Genomic DNA, 27,311 nt, shown 5'->3' on the forward strand with positions numbered 1-27,311 from the left:
AGGCAAGGAGTGGGCTTCAGAATATGAAAATCAAGATCTCTCTCTCTCTTTTTTTTTTTTTTTCCCTGAGATGGAGTTTCACTCTTGTTGCCCAGGCTGGAGTGCCAGGGGCATGATCTCAGCTCATTGCAACCTCTGCCTCCTGGGTTCAAGCGATTCTCCTGCCTCAGCCTCCCAAGTAGCTGGGATTACAAGCACCCTGATTCTAAGAAGATCATTCCTCCCAAGGTCTCTTTTTAATGGGAGGAATTATCTTCTTAGAATCAGGGAAGTAAGAAATTCTCATTGATTGGTGTGCCATTCATAAGCAACGGAACAAAAAGGCCAAGAGCGTTATCTTTAGAGCAGTCTCTGCAGACTGCCTGCATCTAACACCTAGCTGTACTTTTCTTTTTTGAGGTATGTTTCCTTACCGTTATTTATTTACATATTTATCCCTTTATTTTTGTTTGACATGTCATAATTGTACATATTTATGGAATGCAGAATGATATTTCTGTGCACGTATACAACATGTAACGATCAAATCAGGGTAATTAGCATATCCATTACCTCAAACGTTGATCATGTCTTTGTGTTGTGAACATTAAAAATCCTCTCTTCTAGCTTTTTTGAAAATATACACTAAATTATTGTTAACCATATTCAGCATATAGTGTTACAAAGCCCTAGAACTTATTCCATCTAGCTGTAACTTTGTGTGTATTAACCAACCTCTCCCTGTCTTCCCGCTCCCCTCCCCTTTCCAGCTTTTAATACCAACAGTTCTACTCTCTATTTCTATGAGCTCAATTTATTTTAGCTCCTAGATATGAGTCAGAAGATGAAGTATTTATCTTTCTGTGCCTGACTTATTTCACTTAACATAATGTCCTCCAGGCTCATCTGTGTTGTTGCAAATGACAGGATTTCATTCTTTTTCTTTTTTTTTTTTTTTAAATAGAGATGGGGTATTGCCATGTTGCTCAGGCTGGTCTTGAACTCCTGAGCTCAAGTTCACCCACCTCGGCCTCCCAAAGTGCTGGGGATCACAGACGTGAGTCATTGTGCCCGGCCTATTTCATTCTTTTTAATAACTGAATAGTATTCCATCGTGTATATATATACCACATTTTCTTTATCCAGTCATCTGTTGATGGACATTTAGGTTGATTCCATATCTTGGCTATTGTGAACAGCTAGTTCTGTATCTTTATAGCTGAGTGACTATAGGTGATTTTCTTAAATTCTCTCAGCCTCATTTTCTCCCTTCTATAAAATAGGGATAACAGTGGTACTTCCTGCACAGGTTTATTAAAAAGCAGTGAAGCCTGGGAGAGTTCCTGGAACATAGGAAGCTTTCAAAAAGTGTTACCTCTTATGAGATTCCCAAGGGATATGAATATAAAGTGCGATTGTAGTCAGCAAGCAAGTTGCTCTTGGCACTAGAGATCTTGCATTCACGGATACTTTGTTAAAACTTTTGGGATTAGTAGCAAATGGTATATCCTTCATTTTAGGTTATAGAAGAATGGCTCAAAGACAGGTGTACCAACACTCTTCTGTTTTCCTTTCTCCTTGCTTCCGGATCTGAGGATGAGCAAAATATCAACACCAATTGTTGAGTTAACCTCTCTAACTGTTATAATAAGTTCCTAGAATTTCCCACTGTTTCTTTCTTTTTTTCTATGTAGGCTTATATGAATTATGGCATACTTGATTTATATAACTGATATGTTGCTAAAAGTTACAAGAATATAGTTCCTTTGATAAATTAATATCAGTGCCATTTATTGGAATTCTGTGGTGAAACATTCTTTAAAAACAGGCAATATCAGGGAAAAAAGCTCTAACTTTTTTTGGGGGGGATAAATCTGAATTTTCATGTATCATTGTAGCTTGAAATGGAATGCAATTAAACTAATTTCTTCTTTCCCAAAGTCAGTGATGTTCGAGCATGTTGATATTATAATAGGTGTTGATGACAGGATCTTCGTGATTTGCAAAATAGCCTCTCACTTTGTAAGAGACATCAATTCTCTATGCTTGTGAGTGGCTTAGGAAATACTATAGTTCACTCTGTTATATGTGTTAATTAAGGGAATATGAAAAAAAAACCCTGATAACAGTGATGTGTTAGGTGAGTTGAAATACAGGTAAGCCTATACTACCTTTGTTAGTGTCAGCAAAACCCAGGAGGAAAAATATTTATGCTAATGAGAGGCAAAGTGATGCATGGATAATTAAAATCAGCAGGAATTTTGAGAACGTTGTTTTAACTTGTAATTGCAATCTCTCCCTCTCCATACCTTATTTGTAAGAGCTCTAACGAAGTAGTGCTTTTTGATTAGTAGTACCAATGACTCAAAAGTTTTAAAGGCAGTAGCAAAAGATAAGATTGGATAAGAAGCAAAAAACAAAACAACAAAAAAACAAAAATAACAAAAAAGAATGATCAACTCTAGTCAAAATAAGATCTACTTTAGGATTTATTTGAATAGACCCCAAATAAAGCAACATTTAGCTTCCTGAATGTGTCTGTTATGTGAATGTGGCTGGGTTTTGGTGAACCTGTTGTAGCGTGTGTGGATTATAAAAAATTTCAGAATTCCAATTTCTTCATAAAGTAAAGATAATGTAACTTTACTCACAGGCTTTTTTCTCTGCCAAGCACTAAGTCAATACATACAAATCAGTGATCACAGTACCTGGCACATAGCAGGTCTTCAGTATCTGCTTTACTTCTTTCTCTTTCCCTGAGGTAGGATATGAACATTTGAAATAGACCTAGCCTTGTCAGGCATAATAAGAAAGATATAACATCAGAGTTTAAAAAAAATAGCTGAACTTTTGGTTGGCACACTTTTGCTTATATTGATGACTAAACAGATAAACTGGTAGAGGGTAGAGAAACTTGAAGTTCAAATGAGTATTTGTTGAAGAGAAATCAAAATCATAAGCATAGTATCTAAGATATGATGTCAGTTAGGAAACAATTTAATCTTGTGGCATCTGCAGGAAAAAAAGAAAATAAAGAAACAATTTAAATTACAAACATTCCACCTTAGCATTGCTTTTCAGCAGTTTCTTTGTTTGAATATAATAATTTGTTTATCTTTTGAACACCCTTAACATTTTTGATCATTTAACCTCAATTAGAAACATTCTTTAGGTTCTTGAACTAAGGAGGATCTGTGGGTTTGAAATTAGTGTAACTCTTCCTGAAGGTTGATGTAGCTGTAACTGAAACTATCACATGACACATTTGCTTGCTTGCCCTTTTTTTTTTTTTTTTTTTTTTACCAGATTGCTTTTAACTTTGTAAGTCAATTCAGGCTACTAGACTTTCTTGTTCTCCCACAGTAAACAATATTCTATCTGCAGAGGCATTTTGCACAGGTTTGTAAGCAATCTTTCCATTCCCCTCCCCGACTTTTTTTTTGAGACAGTGTCTCACTCTGTCACCCAGGCTGGAGTGCAGTGGCGGGATCTCGGCTCACTGCAACCTCTGCCTCCCGGGTTCAAGCAATTCTTCTTGCTTCATCCCCCCAACTAGCTGGGGTTACAGTCGCCCGCCACCACAGCCGGCTAATTTTTGTATTTTTTAGTAGAGATGGGGTTTCGCCATGTTGGCCAGGCTGGTCTTGAACGCCTGACCTAGGGTGATCCGCCCGCCTCGGCCTCCCAAAGAGCTGGGATTACAGGCGTGAGCCCAGTCCCAATCTTTGTCTTTAAAAAAGCCTTAGGAAATGCTATAAAAACGAATGTTCCTAAATAGTCTTTGTTTTTTTTCCTGTACCTGTTGATGGCAGAATAATGTTGCTTTTTAAAAATTCTTTCCTTGATGGCCAGGTGAGGTGGCTCATGCCTGTAATCCCAGCACTTTGGGAGGCTGAGGCAGGCGGTTCACCTGAAGTCAGAAGTTTGAGACCAGCTTGGCTAACATGGCAAAGCCCCATCTTTACTAAAAATATAAAAATTAGCCAGGCATGGTGGTGGACGCCTATAATCCCAGCTACTCAGGAGGCTGAGACAGGAGAATTGCTTGAACCTGGGAGGTGGAGGTTGTAGTGAGCCGAGATCGCACCACTGCACTCCAGCCTGGGCAACACAGTGAGACTGCATCTCAAAACAAACAAATAAACAAACAAAAACAAAACCCAATTCTTTCCTTGAGCATAACTGAAACTCTGTACCCTTTGTTCAACATCTGCTCGCCCACCTTCTGCTTACCACTATTTTACTCTCTGCTTCTATGAGTTCGACTATTTTAACTCTCATGTATAAGTGAGATCATACAGTATTTGTCTTTCAGTGTCTGGCTTATTTCATTTAGCATAATGTCCTCCAGGGCTATCCATGTTGTCAGCAATGTCAGGACTTCCTTCTTCTTTAAGGCTGAATAATATACCATTTTATGTATATACTACATTTCTTTATTCATCCATCTGTTTAGGTTGTTTCCATATCTTGGCTGTTGTGAATACATTCTGCATAGGATATCTAACACTGTAGTTCCCACCTAAATGTTAAAATCAACTAAAATGGCCATTTCTGATGGTGGAAGAAGGAACTCATGGTTGAGTCATAAGCTACCTGTTTGCTTAAAGAGCCATCAGCGTTATGTCAAATGTGAAGGTAGAAATGTCTCTGCACCATGGCTTTCTAGGGCTTGCATTTGATGATCTGTCCTTCTGAGGTGTTGTCTGTATGGATTTATTTCCTAATTTTTATTTTTGTAAATGATGATGCCTCATCCATTCATAGTCCATTCTCTATTGTGTATGGACTGTATGCAATGTAGACGAGTTGTAAATCTTGGGTTGTAAAACTAAGCACATGTCAAACTTGTGTATTAATTGAAGTAAGCTAATTGGTATAATAACCAATCCTCAAAGCTCAGTGGCTTATCATAATGCACGTTTATTTGTTGCTCACGTTATAGTTCAATGTGGATAGGTGGGGAACCTATTTCCTGCAATTACCCAGGAACCTATGTCTCTTTATTCTAGTGGGTCTGCCATGCTATAGGGGTCTCACCCTACTGGATCATTTCTACTCCACTATATGGGAGTGTTCTCTGGAAGAAGAGAAAAAGTTTTGTTAAGCATTTAGCCATTACATATGTGTCTTGAATTTAGTTTCTAATCTGGTGGACAAATGAGCTATATTTCTTTCGATGAGAATTTTATTGTTAGGGTTATGCCAAAGACTGTATCATTCATTTGCCTCTCTTATTTAGAACTCTTTGCATGGATTCCTGGAAGAACTGTTTTTCTCTTAGAAATACAACTAAATTTGTGGGAATGTGTCTGATATCTAAAGCTTGATGAGGATTCTGAATAATCTGTATTTTAGATAAGGCCAGTTGAAACTATTCTTAACTACTCTATATGGTTAACTGTTTTTTCAGAGACATGTTTCATCAAAGCACTAAAATTATGCAGACAGAGCTGGAAATGTTCTCTGAAGAGCATCCTATCATCTTCCTTATAATTTTGGTTTTTATTTAACACTTAGCCCCCAAAGTGGGGCCATGGCAATATCTTTGAGTTATAACTCACATCAGGCCTTCGAGGAGTTTGTGATGCTATTTTGTTGCTGGCATACAAAATCAGTGAGGTTAACTGTACTTCTATAGGTCACTCAGTGAGTCAACGACTGAGCTATGATTAACGTTGACAGCTGGTGAGCTGCTAGGCTGTTGCTAACTGAGCAACATTGACATTCATTTTGATTTGACTTTGCATTTCATTTTCAACTATCTATTCATTTTAAGGCCTCTTTAAAAACTTTTTAGGGATGTTGTAGACGGAGGAAACTTTCTATAAATGCTTTGGGGAGAGTCCTTTAGCTTCCCTCTCCCCATTCCCCATCTTTCAGCTTAATAGTTAAATTATGTTTATGCTAGGAAAGCATCTTCTAGGTAGTTTTAGAAATAGATGATTTAAATAGAAGTTAAGCGATTCCAATTTTGCTTTATTTGTTTTGTAATTTGTGATTTCAACAAAGAATTTCTGTAAACTAATTGTACGATAGTGAGTACCGACTAGAAAAATCATATTTATATTTGATGAAATAATTCACAGAGAAATGATGAGTATGCATTATAAATTTGGCCAAAATGTATTTTTGAACATAGGTTAAAGTGTAGCTGAAGGCCATCTAGATTATAAAGCTTGGAACCGGCTGGTTGGCTCAGTTGGGCATCATTTTATTCACCTGAGAGGGATGGGGAAAGAGTGAGCCCTCTTTCACTTCTGGATCTACTTCCAGATGCTTTAGGGAGATTATTAAGAAAAAGTGCTGGCTGGGTGCATTGGCTCATGCCTGTAATCCCAACACTTTAGGATGCCAAGGCGGGCAGATCACCTGAGGTCAGGAGCTTGAGGCCAGCTTGACCAACGTGGCAAAACCCCACCTCTACTAAAAATACAAAAATTAGCCAGGTGTGGTGGGGCGGGGGGTGCCTGTAATCCCAGCTACTGGGGAGGCTAAGGCAGGAGAATCGCACAAACCCGGGAGATGGAAGTTGTGCCTTGGAGCTAAGGTCGTGCCACTGCACTCCAGCCTGGGCAACACACTGAGACTCTGTCTCAAATTAAAAAAAAAAAAAGTGCTATTTCATAGAATTCTGTGTGACAGCTTAACTGCCCAATGTGGTTGGCTTTAGGCGAGGCAGATGCCCTAGGACTTCTGATCTCACTAACTGCCATCAACAGTTCTGCACTGCTGATGCCAGAAAGGCAGGCAGATCTAGAGGCCCAAGTGACCTATACATGTAGGCAAAGATGACCTAACAGAGCTGAGGACATGAGATTTGGAGTCAAACCTGGGATCAAATTTTGATTCTTTGAATTACTTGCTCAAGGGATAACTAAAGATTTCCTCACTGGTCAAAAGATTCCTCTTTTCTATGGAAAGTGTGAGTGACACCTAAGGAGCTAATGTTAGGGGTGTGAGCTGGCAGCTTCTAGGCAAGTAATGGTTCTATTTCTTCTTCCTTCTCTATCTACCCGAACCTCAGACTTACTCTCCAGGTCCTCTGACTTTCAGTGAGCCATCAGAGTTGAAAAGCAAGCATATATTCTGTTTTAAAAATATTTGAAAACCTATCTCCCAAATCTCAGCTCATATAGTCAATTACGTTGTTAACTTATTTGAAGTACATATATTCAGACAGAGCCAAGGGGTTTTCCTCAATTTTTAGCTATAAAAAGTTTGATAATTTAAGTGTTTGGATATTTTCTAATTGCTATTAAAAGAACTTCTGTGTGATTTCTCAAAGGAATCACAGTCACTTAAAATCTGGACAGTACCTTCAAGGGGAACTAGACCTTCATTCTCAGCTACCCCAGAAGGATGGGCTCCTTTTTTTTTCTTTTGTGTGGACCCCAGTGGAGATGACAGTGTAACCATTGGCAACTCTATCTACAGAGTGATCATGAATCCCTCACCGAATATGTTTACACTGAGAAATGTTGCTTACTCTCATGTAAGTGCAAGAAAAAAAATGTCAGTTTTTAGAATCACAAAGTGATTCAGGAAGTGAATAAAGGCCATTAAAACATCTTAAGATTCACTGTGAGGAGATGCTTGTTGGATTTTCCTTTTAGGAATATATAAATATGGTTAGTCTTTTTTAGTGACAAAAAGCAGGAAGCAGTTTCCCTTAAATCTTACGATTCCATCGATCGACTCATATATTATGGGAGAGAGTGACGGTTGCAGTCTGAGGTGATTTGCATGAGACCCTACTTTATACTCCAATTATTACTGTACATGATTACAGGACAACCTGGTTGTTAATTGCCTGTGGTCTTTAAATATGCACTTCTTTCAGAAATAGACACTAATTATTAGATCTTGTTTTTGGTCTCACCCGAAGTTGTAAATGTCTAGGATTTTTTTTTTTTTAATTTGCAAGTCTAATGATATACAGACATAGTAAAACTGATCTCATTCTGAATCCTGTTCAGGGTGAACATTCTCTGGGATGTAAACTATCAAAGACTGTGAACTTGGCTTTCAGTTCTTTGTAGGTGTTCATGTGAGTCTCTTGACAAAACCTGTATGTTTGCTATCAGAATGCTGAAGGAATTTTATCTTTCTAAAATATAGATGAAAATTAGTAAACAAGTTGAAAAAAACTACTTCTCCCATAATAAAATATAATAGAAATAACATCAAAGTATTATTACGTATTAGATATTCTCCCAATTCCACCAAGATAAAAATTTTGTGTTTGGGAGCTGTGGTTGGAATTATGCTAGGAAAAAGGCAGTTTGTTTTGTGTGTTGGGCTCTCCAATGGCTGAATTAGGGAATTGATCCTGAATTTGATAGAGCTGGAGTTGTTCCTGTCTTTAAGCCAAGGTTGGTGAACTCATGTGTCTACAGGGGATAGAGTGATGAGGTACAAGTGTGAAGCCAGTGAGCAGGAATCCTGGACTAACAAGAGTGCACAAGCCTTGCCTAAGGATGGCAGCTGCTACTCAGTTTTAGCAGATTTATCTCAGATAGAAATTCTGATTTAGATGTGAAATATAGCAATTTAAAAATATTGGATGTATGATTTGGTTTTTAAGAAAGTAGTGTGCTAAGCAGAGAAAACATTCTAGTGCGACTTCTAGTTTTAACACATGCTCTTCCCACTTCCTTTCCTGGTTTTTGTCACCCAGCTAATGCCTATTACTTTTTCTCTACTTGATTTAGCTACATGTTCCAAGAAGCCTTCTTGGGTCTGTATAAGAGGTGCCTCCTGTGGCTCTTGTAGCCTCTTTTCTATGCCTATATCCACTTTTAAACAATGTTATAATTGCTTCTTTATCTTTTTGTTTTGTTCCCTGGGCTATAGAATCCTTGAAGGCCTCCACAAAATACGGATTGGATGAATAAGTTTGATGAATAAATGATGGTGGACCCAGGGTTTTCTCAGGACATAGAGTTTTTTCCTTCCTTCTTCCTTCCTTCCTTCCTTCCTTCCTCCCTCCCTCCCTTCCCTCCTCTCCCCTCCCCTCCCCTTCCTTCCTCCCTTCCCCTTCCCTCCTTCCTCCCCTCCCCTTCCCTCTTTCCTGTTTCTTCCCCTCCCCTCCCTTCCTCTTCCCTCCCTTCCTTCCTTCCTTCCCTTCCCCTCCCCTCCTTTCTTCACTACCCTCCTTCCTTCTCTCCCCTCCCCTCCTTTCTTCCCTCCCACTACCCCCTCTCCCTGATGCAGGGTTTTGGTCTCCCAGTTAATATAGGGCCTATGGCCATTCCAAGGCTTCTCCTAGAACCTCCAGATCAATCCTTCAATAAAATCTGTATCCCAAATTCCTGTGTAATCAAACTGCCTTAGAAAGGAGGGTGAACAAAGGGAGGGCAGGTCGAGGAAGATTTGGAACCCAAAGCCCTCTTGTCTTAAAGTGTGTTGTTACCTGTTTTATTCTTGCTGCTTTTCTCCTTTTTATTTCCCCTCAATCAACATATTCTAGGAAAGGTAGAGTGCAGATGTGTTTTTATGACTCAAAACCATATGAAGCCAAAATGAGTCTTTTTCCTGTCATAATTATAAGTAGGGCCTTAGGCTGTGTTTACTGCCTCTAAAATAAACGTGGTACTTAGCTTCTCAGTTGCAACACTTCCCAGCTTTTATGAAAAAAAAAAAACAAAAATAAAATGTTATTTTAAAAAGTAGTGTCAGAAAGTAAATAAATTACCCTTAATAGTGCTGTATGTTTTAAAAAAATATTTTGGAGGGACTGTTCAGTAAAACCTTCAAAACAAAACTACACCAAACAAACTACTTTCTAGATTTGGCAGCTGGTCATATCTCACTCTATTATAACTAGTCAGTCTACTTTTTAAATTTTTTTCTCAAATTATGTGTGGTGTCAGAGTGGTATAGTAGTGTAACACCTAGTCTCTGTTGCCAGGCTAAGTTCAGTTTTCAGCTCTACCATGAACCTGCTGTGTACTTAGGGACCAATTGCTTAACTTCTGTATGTCTCAGATAGTTCTGTAAAATGAAGATCTTAGTAGTACCTAACTCATATAGTTATTGTGAGGATTAAATGAGTAGAAAAAAAGCAAAACCCTTAAAATAATGTCTGGCACATAAATGCTCTTTACATAATTCACTTATTTTTTTAAGTCAAGTGTATTGAGGTATAATTTGTAGTATAAAGTGCAGTAAAATTTACCCTTTATAATTTACAATTCTATGAGTTTTGATAAGTTTATAAAATTTACCCTTTATAATTTACAATTCTATGAGTTTTGATACAGTTATGTAATGAGCACTGTGATCAAGATGTAGAACATTCCTATCAGCCTCACCATTCTTTCATGCCCTTTGTAGTCAGTCCTTGTACCCCCATTCCCAGACCCTGGCAACCACTGATCTGTTTTCAGATTCTGTGCTTTGCTTGTACAGAACATGATATAAACAGAAGCACTGGAATCATGTAGTATGTAGACTTCTGAATCTGGCTTCTTAGGCTTAGTACAGGGATTAGTAGACTTTTCTGTAAAGAGGCAGAGAGTAAATGTTTAAGGCTTGCAGTCCATATAGTCTCTGATGCAACTATTCAGCTCTGCTATTATAGTCATGGACAACACATAAATGATTGGATGTGGCTATCTTCCAGTGAAACTTTGTTTACAACAACAGAGAGCAGCCAGATTTGGGCTGAAGACCATAATTTGCTGACCCCTGATTTAGAATATTGCATTTGAGGTTCATTCGTGTTGCTGTGTGTAGCAGTAGCTTGTTCTCTTTTATTTCCATTTATTATTCCTTTGCATACACAGTTTGTTTAGTCATTCACCAGGTAAAGGATGTTTTAGTTTTTTTTTCCAGTTGAGGACGATTATGAATAAAGCCATTGTAAATTTTTGCCTACAGACTTCTGTATGAACACAGATTTTCATTTCTTTTGGGTAACTATCCAGGAGAGGAATTGCTTGGTTGTGTAGTGTGTGTTTACCTTTATAAGACACTCCTGGCCAGGCACGGTGGCTCATACCTGTAATCCCAGCACTTTGGGAGCCCAAGGCTGGTGGATCACGAGGGCAGGAGTTCAAGACCAGCCTGGCCAAGATAGTGAAACCTGTCGCTACTAAAACTATAAAAATTAGCCAGGCGTGGTGGCAGGCACCTATAATCCCAGCTACTCAGGAGGCTGAGGCAGGAGAATCGCTTGAACCCGGGTGGCAGAGGTTAGAGCGAGCCGAGATTGTGCCACTGCACTCCAGCTTGAGTGACAGAGTGAGACTCCATCTAAAAAAAAAAAAAAAAAAAAAGACACTCCCAAACTGTTTTCCAAAATAGCTGTATAATTTTGCATTTCTATAAGCAGTGTAAGAGAGTTTCAATTGTGTTGCATCCTCACCAGCACTTGGTATTGCCCTCCCTACCTTTTTTTTTTTTTTTTTTTGAGACAGAATATCCTCTGTCACCTAGGCTAGAGTGCAGTGGTGTGATCTCGGCTCACTGCAGCCTCCTTCTCCTGGATTCAAGAGATTCTCCTATCTCAGCCTCCTGAGTAGCTGGAACTATAGGCATGTGCCACCATGCCCGGCTAATTTTTGTATTTTTAGTAGAGATGGGTTTTGCCACATTGGCCAGGCTGATCTTGAACTCCTGACCTCAGGTGATCCTCCTGCTTTGGCCTCCCAAAGTGCTAGGAGTGAGCCACTGCACCTGGCCTTTTTTTTTTTTTTTCTTTTTTTTAAATTTTAGCCATTGTAAAAGACCATGAAGATTCTTGGAAACCTGAGTAGAGCTATATTCAGTTGGAAGCTCTTGAAGGGTTTTATACATGGAAATGACATTATTTGGGTTTTTAAATGATCACTCCAGTTGTAATATAGAAAATGATATGGAAGGAGGCTGGGTAAATGTGTGAAGGCCTTTGGGAGAATATCATGTTAGTATAGGGGAGAGGGAAGATACCTTGATTTGAGAGGTAGCAGTGGAGATGAAGTGACTAGATATGGAAATGTTTTAGAAGATGGAATTGATAAACTCAGTGATTGAGCAGATATAGGACTTAAGAGACGGGGAGCTCTCAAGGTTGTTTCCATATTTCTGGCAGCAGCAACTACATTTATAATGACACCCTTACTGAGATGAGGAACATTGACAGAGAAAAAGGTTTGAGAAGATAAAGTAATTGGGTCAATTTTGAGATATATGTAAGACATCCAAATGGAGGTCTCAAGTAGGCAGTGTGAGATCTGGGTTCCTGAATGGTGGAACAAAATTAGAAATTATTGTGGTATAAAGGATATTTGATGATATGGGGTACATAAGATTTTCTCTGTCTCTCTTACTGTCTGTTGAGTTTAGTGATTTGAGGAGAGTGAATTGGATAGACCTAAGAGGAAATTTGGTGTTTAATTTTGGGCAGTAGAGTGACATACAAAGGAAGCTAAGAGAGAGTGGTTCAAAGAGGCTGGAGAGAGAGAGAGTTGTCCCCCAGATGCCCAGGTGAGTGAACAATCATTTGTGCATTTATTGGATTTGGTGGCATAGTTGGCATTTAGTCAGTTTTGTGGTTGTTGGTAGTAGTGGTTGGATGTATGTGAAAATTCAAATTAGAGTGAGTGTGAGGAGTAAGGAGTGAGGCAGTAGAAAAAAAACAAGATTTACAGGTCTATCAGGAATTTTTAGGATAGTTGTTAGAGATATATGTTAGAGGTGTTTATTATCGTTGAGACTGAGATAGGTTAGAGCTTGGTGATGAGAAGGACAAGGGAGGGAGTGAATATAGGAGAAACTGTTGTTAATGGAATGAGATCCTCACACACTAGTGATGCCTTTCAGATCCAGCAAACTTGATGAAGGGAAAACTCAGTCAAGATTAATGTTCACAGTTAGAGTAGAATAGAGGACTTTTAGTATTACCAAGTTCTAATGAACTATATCATAATATGGTCTTTAAACTTATTTCTCAAGTATTTCTCGAAAACTTACCAAGCAGAAAATGTCAGCAATCTTTCTGATGTGTGAAAATGCTCTGGCGGTTTAGTCACTTGTCAGTCTCATGTCCAAGTCCTACCCATCTGTCCTGGCGCAATTGAAACCCTCAAATGAAAGACTCTCCCTCCCTCATCTGAATGGCCATAGCCTGGTGTTTTTTTCCCTCTAGGGTGGCATTTATTCTTTCTATGTACTTGTTATATATATGTGTGTGTGTGTGTGTGTGTGTATGTGTGTGTGTGTGTGTGTATATATATATATATATACATATATATATATATATATATACATATTATTTTTTTTCCTCATTAGATGGAGGGCAAAGACCATAATTGAAATATGTTATGTTCTCTGTAGTACCTACTGGTTACATTTATTTAGTTAACAAACTAAATGTATATAAAGGTAAAAAATAGGCACATGGTTATTAGCAGATAATTAAAAGAAGCTATATGAAAAATAAGATTTTTGTGGTTTGGTGTCAGAATTTGTAGCCTGATAATAAGTTTTTGTTTTCATGAAATTTAGTAAAACATGTTTTGAAAGTTCCTAATTATATGTGACTAAAAGATCAAATTATTTAACAGAGTGATAACAGCAACAACTCTGGTGGTTACTTTGTCATTTACCAGTGACTTTCAGATTATTATTCCATTCAGACTGAGGATAATCCAAAGATACAAGGAGAAATCACAGGGGTTTTTGTCACCATTTTACAAGGGAAGAAACCAGAGATAATGAGTCAACAGTTACATTGCTGGTAACCAGGTGCTAAATCCCAGGCTGGGATCTTCTGATTCTAATCTGGCTTTCTTTCAGTTTACCCAATGGCTTCTAGATTTACTTTCATAGAAATCCAATTGGCCTGATAATAATTAAATGCAACTGCAGGGGGTAAGTGGGTTTCCTTTATTTGAATGAATTTAAAAAATCACTTATTTTGGGTGATTAGGATAATCTCTTGGTAACACCTGAGATTACCTCCTCTTGCACATGCTTTGGCCTGTTGGCCTAGAGCTTCAAATGGGGCTCCTGCAGCAGAATGGGAAAAACACCACCATCATGGATTGCAATGATGCTGTGATTTGAAGAAAAGAAAATGGAAGTCACATATCTGTGGAATACTAATAGAGCAATGCTGGCCAGTACTGTTTGCTATAGTGAACAAACCTAGTATTAGCATTTTGGGAAAAAACCAGACACCATTTTCCTGGGTTTTTGACTCTGCCTTCTGGCAACTACTTATTTTTAAAGTCCAGGATCATTTTTTATTTAGGATGAAAAGCTACATTCTTTAAGAAACTAGAAATATGGAAGGTCATTACTTTTTAGGAGGACTATGTCAAGGCCTTTAATTATATTATTGTTGAAGTTTCATAAAAACTGTAATAATGGGCTGGGTGCAGTGGCTCATGCCTGTAATCTCAGCACTTTGGAAGGCCGAGGCAGATGGATTGCTTGATTGATTCTAGGAGTTTGAGACCACGCTGGGCAACATGGTGAAACCCCATCTCTGCAAAAAATATGAAAATCAGCTAGGCTTGGTGGTGCACACCTGTAGTCCCAGCTACTCTGTAGGCTGAGGTGGCAGAATCACCTGAACCTGGGGAGGCTGAGGTTGCAGTAAGCTGTGATAGTGCCACTGCACTCCAGGCTGGGCAACAGAATGAAGCCCCATATCAAAAAAGTCCAACAAACTGTAATGGTATATTTATATTACTTTCAATATATAAAATCTATGGTTTTATATTAAAATATTTAGTATGGAAGTCTTTGACTAAATTTTTCTGAAAAATATAATTCTCATTAAACATAGCTCATTATTTAGTACCTTCTATTAAATAAATTCTTTTTAATTGTACTGACTTTAACTTACGTACCCCCAAACTCTAGAATATAGTTTTGTCAGGAGAACTGAGGAATGAAGAATGTATACTTCTGAGAAAGTGTGGAAAGACATGAAGTCTTTTTTCCTCCTCCTTCACCACTTTAATATGTTATCTGAATGAATTGCTAGTACTGGGTAAAAAAATCTCCTTATGTTCCCTTATAAATTGCCTTAGATAAGGTATTTGGGAATTGCTGTACAGTGTTGTGAATAATTGAACTTGGCTGTATATGAAGCAGTTGAGACATCGAATCTGAAACCAGGTGTCCTATGGCTAAATAGTTGTGATTCATGAAAAGAAATACACCGAGAAATGTAAGGATTGTTTTCCCCCAAGGCAGTTGGTCCTATAACTCTATGTGGACTGTGGACTCTCTTTAGCTCTTATATTCCTTATTTCTATTAGAAATTTCCTTTTAGTATATTGTAAAATTTGTTAAATTGACATTCCAAATGGACAACTGAAAGTGATCTGCTTTTACATCAGATGAACCTGGCCTATGTTAAAGCAGCAGACTGCATTTCAGAACCAGTTAACAGGGAGCCTCCTTCCAGAGAAGCTCAGCTACTGACTTTGCAAAATACATCTGAATTTGATATCCTTGTTATTGGAGGAGGAGCAACAGGAAGTGGCTGTGCGCTAGATGCTGTCACCAGAGGTAAGTCTTTTTTTTTTTTTTTTTTTTTAATTTTAAGTTCTGGGGTACATGTGCAGGATGTACAGGTTTGTTACATAGGTAAGTGTGTGCCATGGTGGTTTGCTGCACCTATCAACCCATCACCTAGGTACAAGCTCAGCATGCATTAGCTATTTATCCTGATGCTCTCCCTCCCCCTGCCCCACCCCAAAGGCCCCAGTGTGTGTTGTTCCCCTCCATGTGTCCATGTGTTCCCATTGTTCAGCTCAGAGGTAAGTCTTGATGTGGATAACACTTCGTCCTTTCTCCCAGTAAATACACAATATGCAGTCTATAGTAGTGAGGACACATTTCTCTCTTGTTTACAGATTTTCCATCCTTAATGAAGCACCTTCACAGTTTTTGAAATATAGGCACTGCACAACTTTAAAATGAAATATAACTCATTTCACTTCAATGAATTTATTTAAAAAGAAAACTTTATATTTTATGAGTTTATATTTTATGAGTTTATTAATTTGTTCTGGTTTTTTTTAAAGCACATATTTATATTTATATAAAATAAAAACATTTTTATATCACTTCAAATCACATATCAGTCAATGGTAGAAAAATTTATTAAACTGAAGTAATTTATTAAAATAATTATCTTTGTTCATGTATCTCTTAAAATCATCTCTTCCAGTGAAATATGGACTGCAGTTTGCGAAACTTTAGTTCATGCGAATAAATAATGGAAAATATCGCTAATCTATAGTTCTGTCTCAGTCATTCTGTCTATTAGTGGAAAGGCATGATGAAAATGGAAACGAGACATGTAATGAAAGAAATTTTAGTATAGAACACCAATGCTCTTGGATATGTTGTGTTTAATAAAATACTATGTTTGTTTTGCCTTTGGGTATTAGCATGGAATTTGGAGTCAGGGAAATCTGGGTACTTATCCTGGCTTAACTTCTTTAACAGATGTGTATGTGTTGGGGGACAGGGGGCAAAGCACTTAATTTGTCTAAGGTTCCTTGTCTTCCAAATGAGGAAAAAATACCTTCTCTGAATGATTGTTGTGAGAGTTACATGTTAATCATGAAGAGACTTAGAACGGTGCTTGTCACACAAAGTAGCAGCTCAGTAAATTATAGATAGTATTGTAGCTGCTATTACTAACATGAATGTAAAAGACTTTCAGAACCAATTGTCTTGGAGAAGGACTCCACTGTGGTATCCTCAGATGTCTCGAATTGGGTAGGATACTGCTGCAAGGAATTTTGACTGTGCATTATTTTGGTTGCTATATAAAGTTCAATATTTATTATATTTTAACACTGAATGGGAATGATTTATTAGATGGAATAATTCTTCTCAGATCAATTAAATTACTACTGCAACCACTCTTGATTTAGTTACTTTATGTACCTGGCAGAATCTACTCTTATGGAAATGAAATGAATTTAATGAGGTCTACACACACACACACACAAAAGTACCCTAGATGACTGATTTCACAGGACCCACACTCAGGTTTTGGTCCATGCACACCTCACAGCCTAAGTCGTTTTTGTCAATGCTAAATAATGGCAAGTTCAAAATACAGGCACAGGAAGTCTACTCTGTTACAAAGTTGACCCCAATTTTCATAAAATTTTCTGTCTCCAACCATGAAATATAATTTGAGCCAGATTTACCTTGATACACTAAGGCCTAAAGGAAGAACAGTTTGAGAATAGTTTTTGAGAACAGATAATTTGAATTCAGCTTTTTTCCCCTTGAAGGCCTGGGAAAGAAGGTGGAAAGAGGGGACACATTCCCAACATAATGGGAGGTCTTGTTTGGAACTACCCCTCCAAGAAATTAGAATTTACTAGGTGATAATTTTTTATATCAAAGAGGATCATTTCCCCAGTAGGATTCAGGAAAGTGTATTTCTTGGTATCTGCAGGCATTTTCATGCTATGCACTAAAATATATAGCCATTCTTTTTATTTTAGTTTTACAAATATATGCTGAGTGCCTGCTGTCTGCATGGCGATATGCAAGGTGCTACAATAAGCATACAAAGATGATTGATAGAGTTGGTACTGTTAGCGTGCCCACAGTTCTATAGTGCTTGTTTGCACAGACCACATTACATGATAGAGAATATGGGAGCCTTTTAAAAGGCTCAGGGCCATTACGGACACTGAAACATGAGGGTAGTCATATCTACATAGAATGGTCAGGAGTGGGAAACTTTACTTATGCTATTTGGCATAGGTAACATTTTAATAGGCAAACATTGCTTGCTCAAAGTGTTCCAGTCTGAGAAAATGTGCAGGAGGAACAGCGTGGAATCAGTGTATGTGGGAGAGAGCATGTGTTGTAATTTGGAGCATTGAAGCTATATATGAGAGAACATGAGAGAAGAGTGGAAAGGCAGGGCTGGGTCTGGTATGCTAGGGGAAAGCCTTTGGGCTTTATTGAATAGATCACTTGGAGATACTGCCTTAGATTTGGTGATGGGGAATGGATACACGATACTGAAGGAACAGTCATAAGCATAGGCTTTCAAGAGATGTGGAGAAAAAGAAAATAGAAAGGAGGTAACTTGATGGTGTGGTAGGATATAAAGAAGGGAGACAGTTTGTTTCACGGATTTTTTTCCTTTTTTCTTTTTATAAAGATAAGAGTAATCTGAATATTTCTGTAGACTCAGGGGAGAAAAGTCAGTGCTAGGGGAGAAGAACCTTAATATGCAAGTATTAGGTTGTCATTACTTTTAAATGTCATGTACCAACCTAATAGTAGAAGGCAAACATAAGGAACAAGGTCTTGTGAAAATACAAGGAAAGGGATATCAGAGATATATCTTGGTTTTAGCAGGAAGGTAAGAGACTTGTTTCTCAGGGATAGAAACAAAGGGTAAATTCTAAGACATAAAGAGTTTGTGTGAGTATGAAGAGCTACTCTTAAACAAATACGAGGTGAGATGTTCTACTTATGGGTGGGAGTAAGGGATGTCATTGCAGAGAATGTGACAGGAAAATAGGGGTTTCTTTGCTGTTAGAAAATTTTAATTTATTATCCACATGAGACATTTATGTGTGTATATATGTGTGTGTTTGTGTGTCCAGTATTACTGAGAGTAGAGGTACAGAAAATAGAAAGTCACATAGAATCTGGAGTTGAGAACTGAGTGGATATCAATGATGAAAAGAAAAAATGAGACAAGATTCTATGAAAGCAGAGGAAATTGTTGAAATGTAGGCCTGGAGCTGATAAGGGGTCATGAAGTTACAAAGCCAGGCTTCCCTGGAAGAGTTAAAGGTCAGATTGCAAGACTTCAAGTGCAGTAATAATAAGGCAATCACTAAGTGACTTTTATTCTTTTTCACCTTCTGAAAAGTCTTACTATGTTTGCCTTTGTGCACTTTGTATATTTATAGTTTTTAAAAAAATAGACAAGATTGTATTTCTTTTTTGCAGTGTGTTTCTTTCAAATAGTGTGTTTATATCAATCTTTACATTTATATAGTATTCATGATTTTTAATGGCAAAATTCCATTTTATTTATTTTCATTTAATAACTTTATGGAAAAACTCATTGCAATGTTGTTCTTATTAATTATTCTTTAGGTTGTTTTTGGGTGGGTTTTTTTTTTCTATTTAAAACAATGCTATTTGTCAATCAAGTTCTGAACCAGCTCTGAGAATAGTAAGACTAGTAAGATGTGGCCTTGATTTCAAGGAACAACTTAGCAGTTTATTACTATTTATTGAACAAATAAACTTTTTCTTCTGGCAGTGAAGGGCATTCTGTAGTGATCAAGGTATTAGCTAGTATATTAGCAGATGATTGTGGGTGATGATAGTTGTGGTGGTGATGATAAGGATGACGATTTTGAATAGTTAAGAGTTTCCAGAGCCTGAAAGTTGATCAGGTTTTTAATTTTTACAGTTAACAGTAGCTAAGAAAATGATGTATTTTTAATATATCTTGACATATTAATTGTGGTCTTAAAATAATTGCCTGTCTTATTTTATATATGTGGAATTATGATTTATAAAAAGGATGGGCAAACTTTAGCTTGTATTTCTCTTATTATGCTGGTAGCCCTCTGGGAGTAGCATTTATAATTAAAATTTATAAAGAGATGGCTGAAGGTAATCTATATTTATCCTTTTACTACAATTCCTGATCATATCAGTGGCCCTCTGAAGTGTGAAATAATCATGGGCATTTGGTTAATGAATTGTGCATTGTTGCTGTTCATTCATGGAATTTCCTCTTTTATCATATTTGATGCTTCACTTAACAACAAATTTTGCTTTCTCTGCATTTGATATGTTTTTACCAAATTATTCCTGATTGTATCCATTAATCTTTAGTCACATTTGACAAAAATAAATTACTGTGATCTTTTAAAGTTACCAGTAATAATTAGATTTTTCAGGACATCAAAGTTTTGGTGGGAACCACTAGATGTTAAAGGACTTGTACAAAAATGTTTGCATGAGCTTTTTGATAAAATACTGTGCCCAAATGCAATTTTAGTAATGGATAAACAAAGACTATAGAGGAAAGACAAAAAGTCATGGAGTCTTCATAATGAACATTTATTTGCATTCTTATCATCTGCATTTTCTTGGGAATCAATTTTCATTTGTTTCATTTGGGAATATTATTTTATAAACACAATATGCAGACTTCTCCTCACGTTCTCCTGCAGGTCTCTAGGATCAATAGAAATTGCTTCACTCTTTAACACCTCTGTGTCCTGTTCTAGGACAGAAGCATGTCCCAAAAGCCCAGTTGTGGGCACTTTGCTCCCAAAGGAAGCTGGAAAAGGAGAATCTGTTAAATATATTCACTCCCACAGGTTCTTCAAGGTGTTCTCTTTAGCTTTTTATGTTCTTTTATGCAACTTTACCTGTATGTATCTGGGATTATCTAGTACATTTTTGGTTTAAAATCTGATGTATTTGCATTCTTGGTGGGCCTGTAGAAAATGAAATAAGATCTGATGTATAAAATTTAACTTTTATGTCTTCAGTTCAAATTCCAGAGAAGACTGCCTCTTTCTGGAGGAAAATATTAATTGTAGTTCTCTTGTTTACAAATGGAGACTTTTATAAATGGTATTTGGCTAGCAATTCTTGAATTCCCACTATAATTCCTAAGGCAATATAGCGCAGTGATTAAGGACACATATTATGGAATTAGAATGAACTTGGGTCATGTCTTGGCTTCATTGCTTACTACCTCTGTGACCTTCGACAAGTGGCTTAACCTTACAGACAGCCTTAAGTTTCTCAGGCATAAATGGAGGATAATAATAACATTCTTCTCTATAAATAAACATTTGGGAAAGGAAGGAGGTGTGTAAATTGCAGGATAAATGCAGAAAAGGGAGAGCCTTGGAGATAGTGCATTCTGAGAATTATGGTCTCCACCCATCCACCATGAAGGTAGGAGAAAATTCTACTTCAGAAGGTAGAATTGCAGGAAGTGAAAGTTTGCTCTTTGCTGGACACAGCTAATTAGACTAGATTGCAAATTTCTCTTAAAATTAATCTGGAAATTTAACATAATTTTAATTAATGTAGTGCTTTCCTTTGGCCAGGGTCAGGGGAATCGACTTAAGAAACTGTAAAACTTAAGAAGAGAACTACGCCTGTGAGATTTACTAGACTGATTTTGAAAAAGACTACTGATAAGGGAAGTAGAGACCTATCAGATACTAAAGTGTATTCTAAAACTACTGTAATTAAAATAATCTGGTAAAGGAATAGAGAATCAGTCATGGAGTCTATAAATTAGTCTATCAGTCTTTAAATACGTGAAGTTTAGAATATGGTAAAGGCAGCATTTCAAAACTGTCATCATTAGTTACTTAATAAATGATGTTGGGGTATCCACTCCCCCCAATTTATATATATGCGTGTGTGTGTGTGTGTGTGTGTGTGTGTGTCTGTGTCTGTGTATGTATGCATGCATATATATTCTGTTTTATCATATTCCATGTGAATCAAGGATGTAACATTAAAACATCATAAAACTATTAGAAGCAGGTATATGTAAATTTTTTTTTTAAATGGAGTAGGAAAGGTGTTTTCAAGTATGACAGCACAAAGCCATAAAGGAAAAGCCTGCTTTTGATTTTATAAAAATTAAAATGTATCCATGGCAAAAGATGTAAAAGCAAAAAGGTGAAATTTGGGAAATATTTACAAAATAGCAAACAGACAGGGTTTATCTCAGGTTTTTTTTTCAAGTTTTGTTTTGTTTTGTTTTTGGAGACAGAGTCTCACTCTATTACCCAGGCTGGAGTGCAGTGGCTCCATCATAGCTCACTGCAGACTCAACCTCCTGGGTTCAAGAGACCCTACCACCTCAGCCTCCTGAGTAGCTGGATCTAAAAGTGTGTGCCACCAGGCCTGATGAGTTTTTAAATTTTTTGTAGAGATGAGGTCTTGCTGCATTGCCAGGCTGGTCTAGAACTCCTGAGATCAAGTGGTTCTCCCACCTTGGCCTCCCAAAGTGTTGGGATTACAGGCATGAGCCTCTGTGCCTGGCCATTCTACACTTTTCTAAATCCTTTTGTTATGTTATATCTGTGATAAATAGTATATAGCTAGATTATATTTATTTGTTTTCTTTTTACACTTAATAGACTATGTCTTTTAATCAGTAAATGGAATCCATTTACATTTTTTTGATTCCATGTGCATTTGCTTTGTATTTTTTTTAATCTTTCATGCTTTTTATTTTGCTTCTTTTCCCCCTTTTCTGCCCTTATTAGATCAGTTTTGTTTCATGCTCTTTTTCCATACCCTCAACTCTGTAAGTATAGTAATGACCATGAGAGACTTTTCTTGGAACCAAAAGACTCCTGCCCTTGTTGATTTTGGGGACCTTGCAGACTAGCTGCTGAGACAAGTGGTGCCTTGGCTGTGGTGCTGGTGCCAAGGCTGTGTCTGTCTTTCTGCTTCCTGGGCCCAGAGAGTGGTCAAGAGAAGCTTGTCAACCTCCTTGCACAAGAGGCAGAGACTTTCTTCAGTCCCAGCAATCAAATGCTCCTCTGGCTTTTTTACCTTTCCTTGTAATGGATATTTATATTCCTCTTACCCTTTTGGAACTGAGATCTTGATTGCCTTTGCCCATTTTTAGACCTTGAACCTAGCAAGAGAGAAGCTTTTCGTCTAAACATTCTGCTCTGAGTTTCTGTTACATTTCAAGTCCATTGAGTTTTAATCTTATTTTTGAGTCAATTATGTCCTTTAAAATATATGCATATATAATTTTCTGTGTTTTTAAGAAGAAGAAGAGTTCAAAGGCTGAGCTTACAATGTCATACTGGTCAGAATCTTATTTATAACAATATTTATAATGGCAAAAAATTGGAGTCTGGCTTAATAAATTGGATATTCAGTTATTGAAAAGAGATAGATGTATAAGTATTTACAGGGAAAATGGCTAAGATGTGTTACAAATTTTAAAAAAGCAAGTTGTGAAGAATGAGTGCTAATTTTTATTTGTTTTTAAAGCGAGATGGTATCAGATAGTGTTCTTTAGTAAGCATAGAAAAGTTTCTGATAAAATATATAAGACAGTTTTAATAGTTAACATTGTTTACCTGTGGATTTTGTAACTAGGAAACCAGGAGGCCATTAGTATAGTTTTTTACATCATTATCTTTTTTTGCCTTTCTATATTATTTGGATATTCTTCCTCTCTTTGAACATTGGATATGTTTGATAATACCAAAGTAAAAATAAAACGCAACAGCAGCAACTCTCTTATTCCTCAAAATTGTGTTATTGCTATTGTTACAGCCTAGTACAGTTTTGAGACTCCATAATCATGTGTGTACTTAACAAACATTAAAGTATGTTAATGATGTGTTCTAACAACATCATATCTCTATTAATCTGTTTTCTAATATATCTGTTTTCTAATATAAACATAGAAATAGATAAATAACCAATTCAATATCATATATTTATATAAAATGCTAATATTCACTTTTGGAAAATACCAGGCCAAAGCATAGTATCATGATCGTGAGGATTAACAAGTCAGGATTACTTTGCAGCTTTACAAGAGGATAATATTTTAGAGGAATTGATCCTTCCCATAAAATGTTCAGCCTTCGGGTTAGTCCCTTTTCTTATTAATGGCAATGGCTGTCTGAAATCCAAAGTTAAGTGCCCAAAGCTTTTCTAAAGAAAGATAAACTCACCTTTAAAAAAAAAAAAAAACTATATTATTTTTCCTACATGCAGCATGTGGCTTTAATACCTGTTCTTATGGTGCTAACATACAAAGCATCTTAAATTTTTTGATTTTTTGTGCTATTATCTTGGTGTCTCTGATACTTATTTCAGAGTGATTATTCTCACCTTTCTATTTAGAAATATCTTAATAGTGACATTTCTTAAAATTTATTCTAATGATATAATTAAAGATACAAGGAGTTTAAATGAAAATATAATCTTGCAGCACTATCTGTAATAGTGAAACAATGAGATAATCCAAATATTCAAAAATAAGAAATTGAATAAATTATTAAAATTAATAGAATATTATCCACATGTTAAAAATGAAATTATAGAAAAATATTTATTGACATGGGTAAATGTTTACAATAAACAGTGTTAAATGAAAAAAATTAAATCAAATATACCATATGATCCTATTTTTACAAAAATGTACTTATGTGATTATATACGTGCATAGAAAATGTGAACGTTTAAATACCCAAATGTCAACTGTGGTTATCTCTGAGTGGTGTGATTACAGGAGAGTTTTATTTTGTTCTCTTTGCTTCTCTGCATTTATTATATTGAGCATGTTTTCATGCATAATAAGATAATCAGTAAAAGGTATTAAAATATACTTCTGTTCTATTTCATGTTGTGAAAGTTAAATGTCGTACCATTTTTCCTCTTAGATTGTAATTATCCTTCTATATTCATCCAACTGTTTTGATCCATGAATTGGTTTAGTTGGAAGTAATTAGACATTCTCACTCAGGTCAGAAAAGACAAAGCTGTAAAGAGCTGTGTTAGTTCATAACTCTTCCCCCACCTAGAAGATACAATTTCAGCTTGCTAACAGATGAGATGGTAAATGGAATATAGATTTCAAGTTGACTTTATTCTTCTACTCTAACTAATCTTGTTATTCTGCCTAAGATTTCAGGTAATGTTACTCCAAATATTAATATTTTATTACTGTCGCAAAATTCCCCAGACTACCTACTAAAAGTAATCAGTAATAAAAACAAAGCCTTAAATAATGATACTACCACTCCCACTAAATGTTCTGTTTCATCTTAATAGAGATACAGCTTATTGCTTTCCATAAAAAGTAGCTGCTAACAAGAAAAAAGAAAAAGAAAAACAAACTTACTATAAAATCTTGAACTAATTTAGTGAATTACCTTCACTACATAGAGAGGCCAGCCCTTCCCTGCCTGTAATGTAAGGAGGTCACTCTTTCTACTTTGAGGGAAGATCTCTCCCCAGCCTCCTCAAATCCATAGTAAGGAGTAGTTTCTTGAATCCTGGGTGCATTATTTTTTATGCCCTTAAGGCTTAATTATTTTACCTAAGAACACAAAATGCTAGCATTGAATATCACTTAATACTATTCACTATCTGAGAAGATAAAACACCTCCCTCTTTTCACTTCCTTGCTTTATACTTAACATACCAGAAAACTGAACTCTTAATTTGATTTCAGTAATTTTTGAGGTGAGGAAACAATTTGGATTTTTGAGAATTGAAACAGAAAGGGACAGATTAGATAACAGAACCACAGAAGAACCTCAAAAGGCTTTTAAAAATGTTATTGTCTTCATTGCAGTTGGTTGGTTGGTTAATTAGTTAAGAAATAGTTGAGTTGCAGTTATGACTTCTAATAATGTCTTGATTTTATTTTCCTCCTTTCTACTTCTCATTCAACAAAAATGAGAGATTTAAAACATTTAGCATATAATAGCAGTTGAAAATTAAAGAAAATTTTTAGAGTTTTTTGTGGTTTGGAAAACTTTCAGTAATACTTTTATGTTACATGGCATTTTAATATATCAATTTAGCTATAACTTTGGAAACTAAAATTTTAAGTTTTTGCTCTGGAAGGAGCAGTATCATTTCTTTCCAGAAATTCTGGTGGGTAACTTGATAATTTGACACTAGAAATAATGGGACAAGAAAAACAGCCTGGTTTGACAGAGAGGCCCATTTTAACTTTTGTTGGTATTCACTAGGGTTTCTCACATAAGTACATGTGATAACTTTTAAAATGTCCAATACTGGAAAAAGCAGTTTTGAGAGCTTTAAAGTGTTAGCTCTCACTTAAATATCCTGAAATATCCTCCTGAGATGGCTTGCTAATTCCTAGAGTAGTTCCCTGCCTCACACTCTGTCAATTTGGGAAATTAAAAAAAAAAAAAATCCATCCTGACAACACAGCCCATAAAATTTTCTCTTTATATCACTCTTCAATACCATCTCTGCCTTCTGAGGCCGGATTCTTCATTGCCCCAACTCCTGTTATATGACACTCGTCCTCCAAAAGGTCTCCTGCCTCCAGTCCTACCTCTACCCCTCATTCCTGCAGTCAGATTAATCTTTTCTGAACCTTAATCTGATTTCTCAGCTGAAAACATTTTGATAGTTCTCCTGACAGTCAGCATAATAGTATTTCTCAAAACAATATCTGAGGACTTCTAGAAAAAATTTAAATGTTATTCCTTTTTTATAATAATAAATTAACAAGCACACCCTGGTTCCCCAGAATGGATAGCTTGTAACTGTGTAAAATACTAAAAATACTAATATTAGTGCTTGCCTGTGCGTGCTACATCTTTTTTTTTTTTTTCTTGAGACGGAGTCTCACTGTATCACCTAGGCTGGAGTGCAATGGCACGATCTCGGCTCACTGCAACCTCCGCCTCCTGGGTTCAAGCGATTCTCCTGCCTCAGCCTCCTGAGTAGCTGGGATTACAGGCATGCACCACCGTGCCTGACTAATTTTTTTTTTAAGTAGAGATGGGGTTTTGCCAGGTTGACCAGGCTGGTCTCGAACTCCTGACCTCAAGTGATCCTCCCACCCCTCCCAAAGTGCTGGGATTACAGTCATGAGCCACTGTGCCCAGCCACTTTTTCTTTTTCTTTTCTTTTTTTTTTTTTGAGATAGGGTCTCATTCTGTCATTCAGGCTGAAGTGCAGCAGTGCAATCTTGGCTCACTGCAACTTCTATCTTTTGGGCTCAAGCCGATTCTCCCACTTCAGCCTCCCAAGTAGCTGAGAAAACAGGCACATGCCACTATGCCCGGCTAATTTTTGTATTTTTTGGTTGATACAGGGTTTTGTCATGATGTCTAGGCTGGTCTTGAACTCCTGGGCTCAAGTGATCATCCTCCCGCCTTGGCTTCCAAAGTGCTGGGATTAAAGATGTGAGCCACTCACACCTGGCCACATCTTGTTTTTTTCTGATGAAACATTTGTTTCTTAAACTGATCCAGGACACATAGCTCTGTTCTCAGAGGCATCTTCCTTTTGAGGAGATCCAGATATTACTTACTTGTGAGAAACAGTGGTTAACAGGACAAGATCCAAATACCTGAATGTGTAAGAAGAGCCCTCTGAGATCTGCCTTGCCCATTCTTTGTACCTGCACTCCAGCCCCTGAGTGACAAGCAGCCCCTGGATAAGCTAGGCCACATGAAGCGTTTGCCTTCTCTTTCTTAAGCTGGGCTTTGTCGATGATCTTTCCCTTTCTTCACTCCACCTGCCCTGAACACGTACTTCTCTGTAGACTCTTCTTTCCTGACGACTCCATCCCCAGGTACAAGGAAAAC

General features: G+C 36.9%; 1 protein-coding gene across 6 annotated transcripts in view; it reads left to right on the top strand.

Annotated features, from left to right (window-relative positions):
• The window catches only part of GPD2 (glycerol-3-phosphate dehydrogenase 2), a 150,926-nt gene that overhangs the window by 45,389 nt on the left and 78,226 nt on the right, over window positions 1-27,311 (top strand). For 5 of the 6 annotated variants that reach the window (XR_010109463.1, XM_003832714.5, XM_003832713.5 and 2 more), the window contains exon 3: window positions 15,318-15,489. Coding sequence is in view for 5 of the 6 variants with exons in the window: in XM_003832714.5 (XP_003832762.1) it covers window positions 15,318-15,489 (172 nt within the window). In the remaining variant the exon portion in view is untranslated. Of the gene's footprint in view, window positions 1-4,168; window positions 6,957-15,317; window positions 15,490-27,311 lie in introns of those variants that run through there. The other variant, XM_055108598.2, reaches the window with a different exon arrangement.

Source organism: Pan paniscus, chromosome 13 (assembly GCF_029289425.2).
Source record: "Pan paniscus chromosome 13, NHGRI_mPanPan1-v2.0_pri, whole genome shotgun sequence".
NCBI lineage: Eukaryota > Metazoa > Chordata > Mammalia > Primates > Hominidae > Pan > Pan paniscus.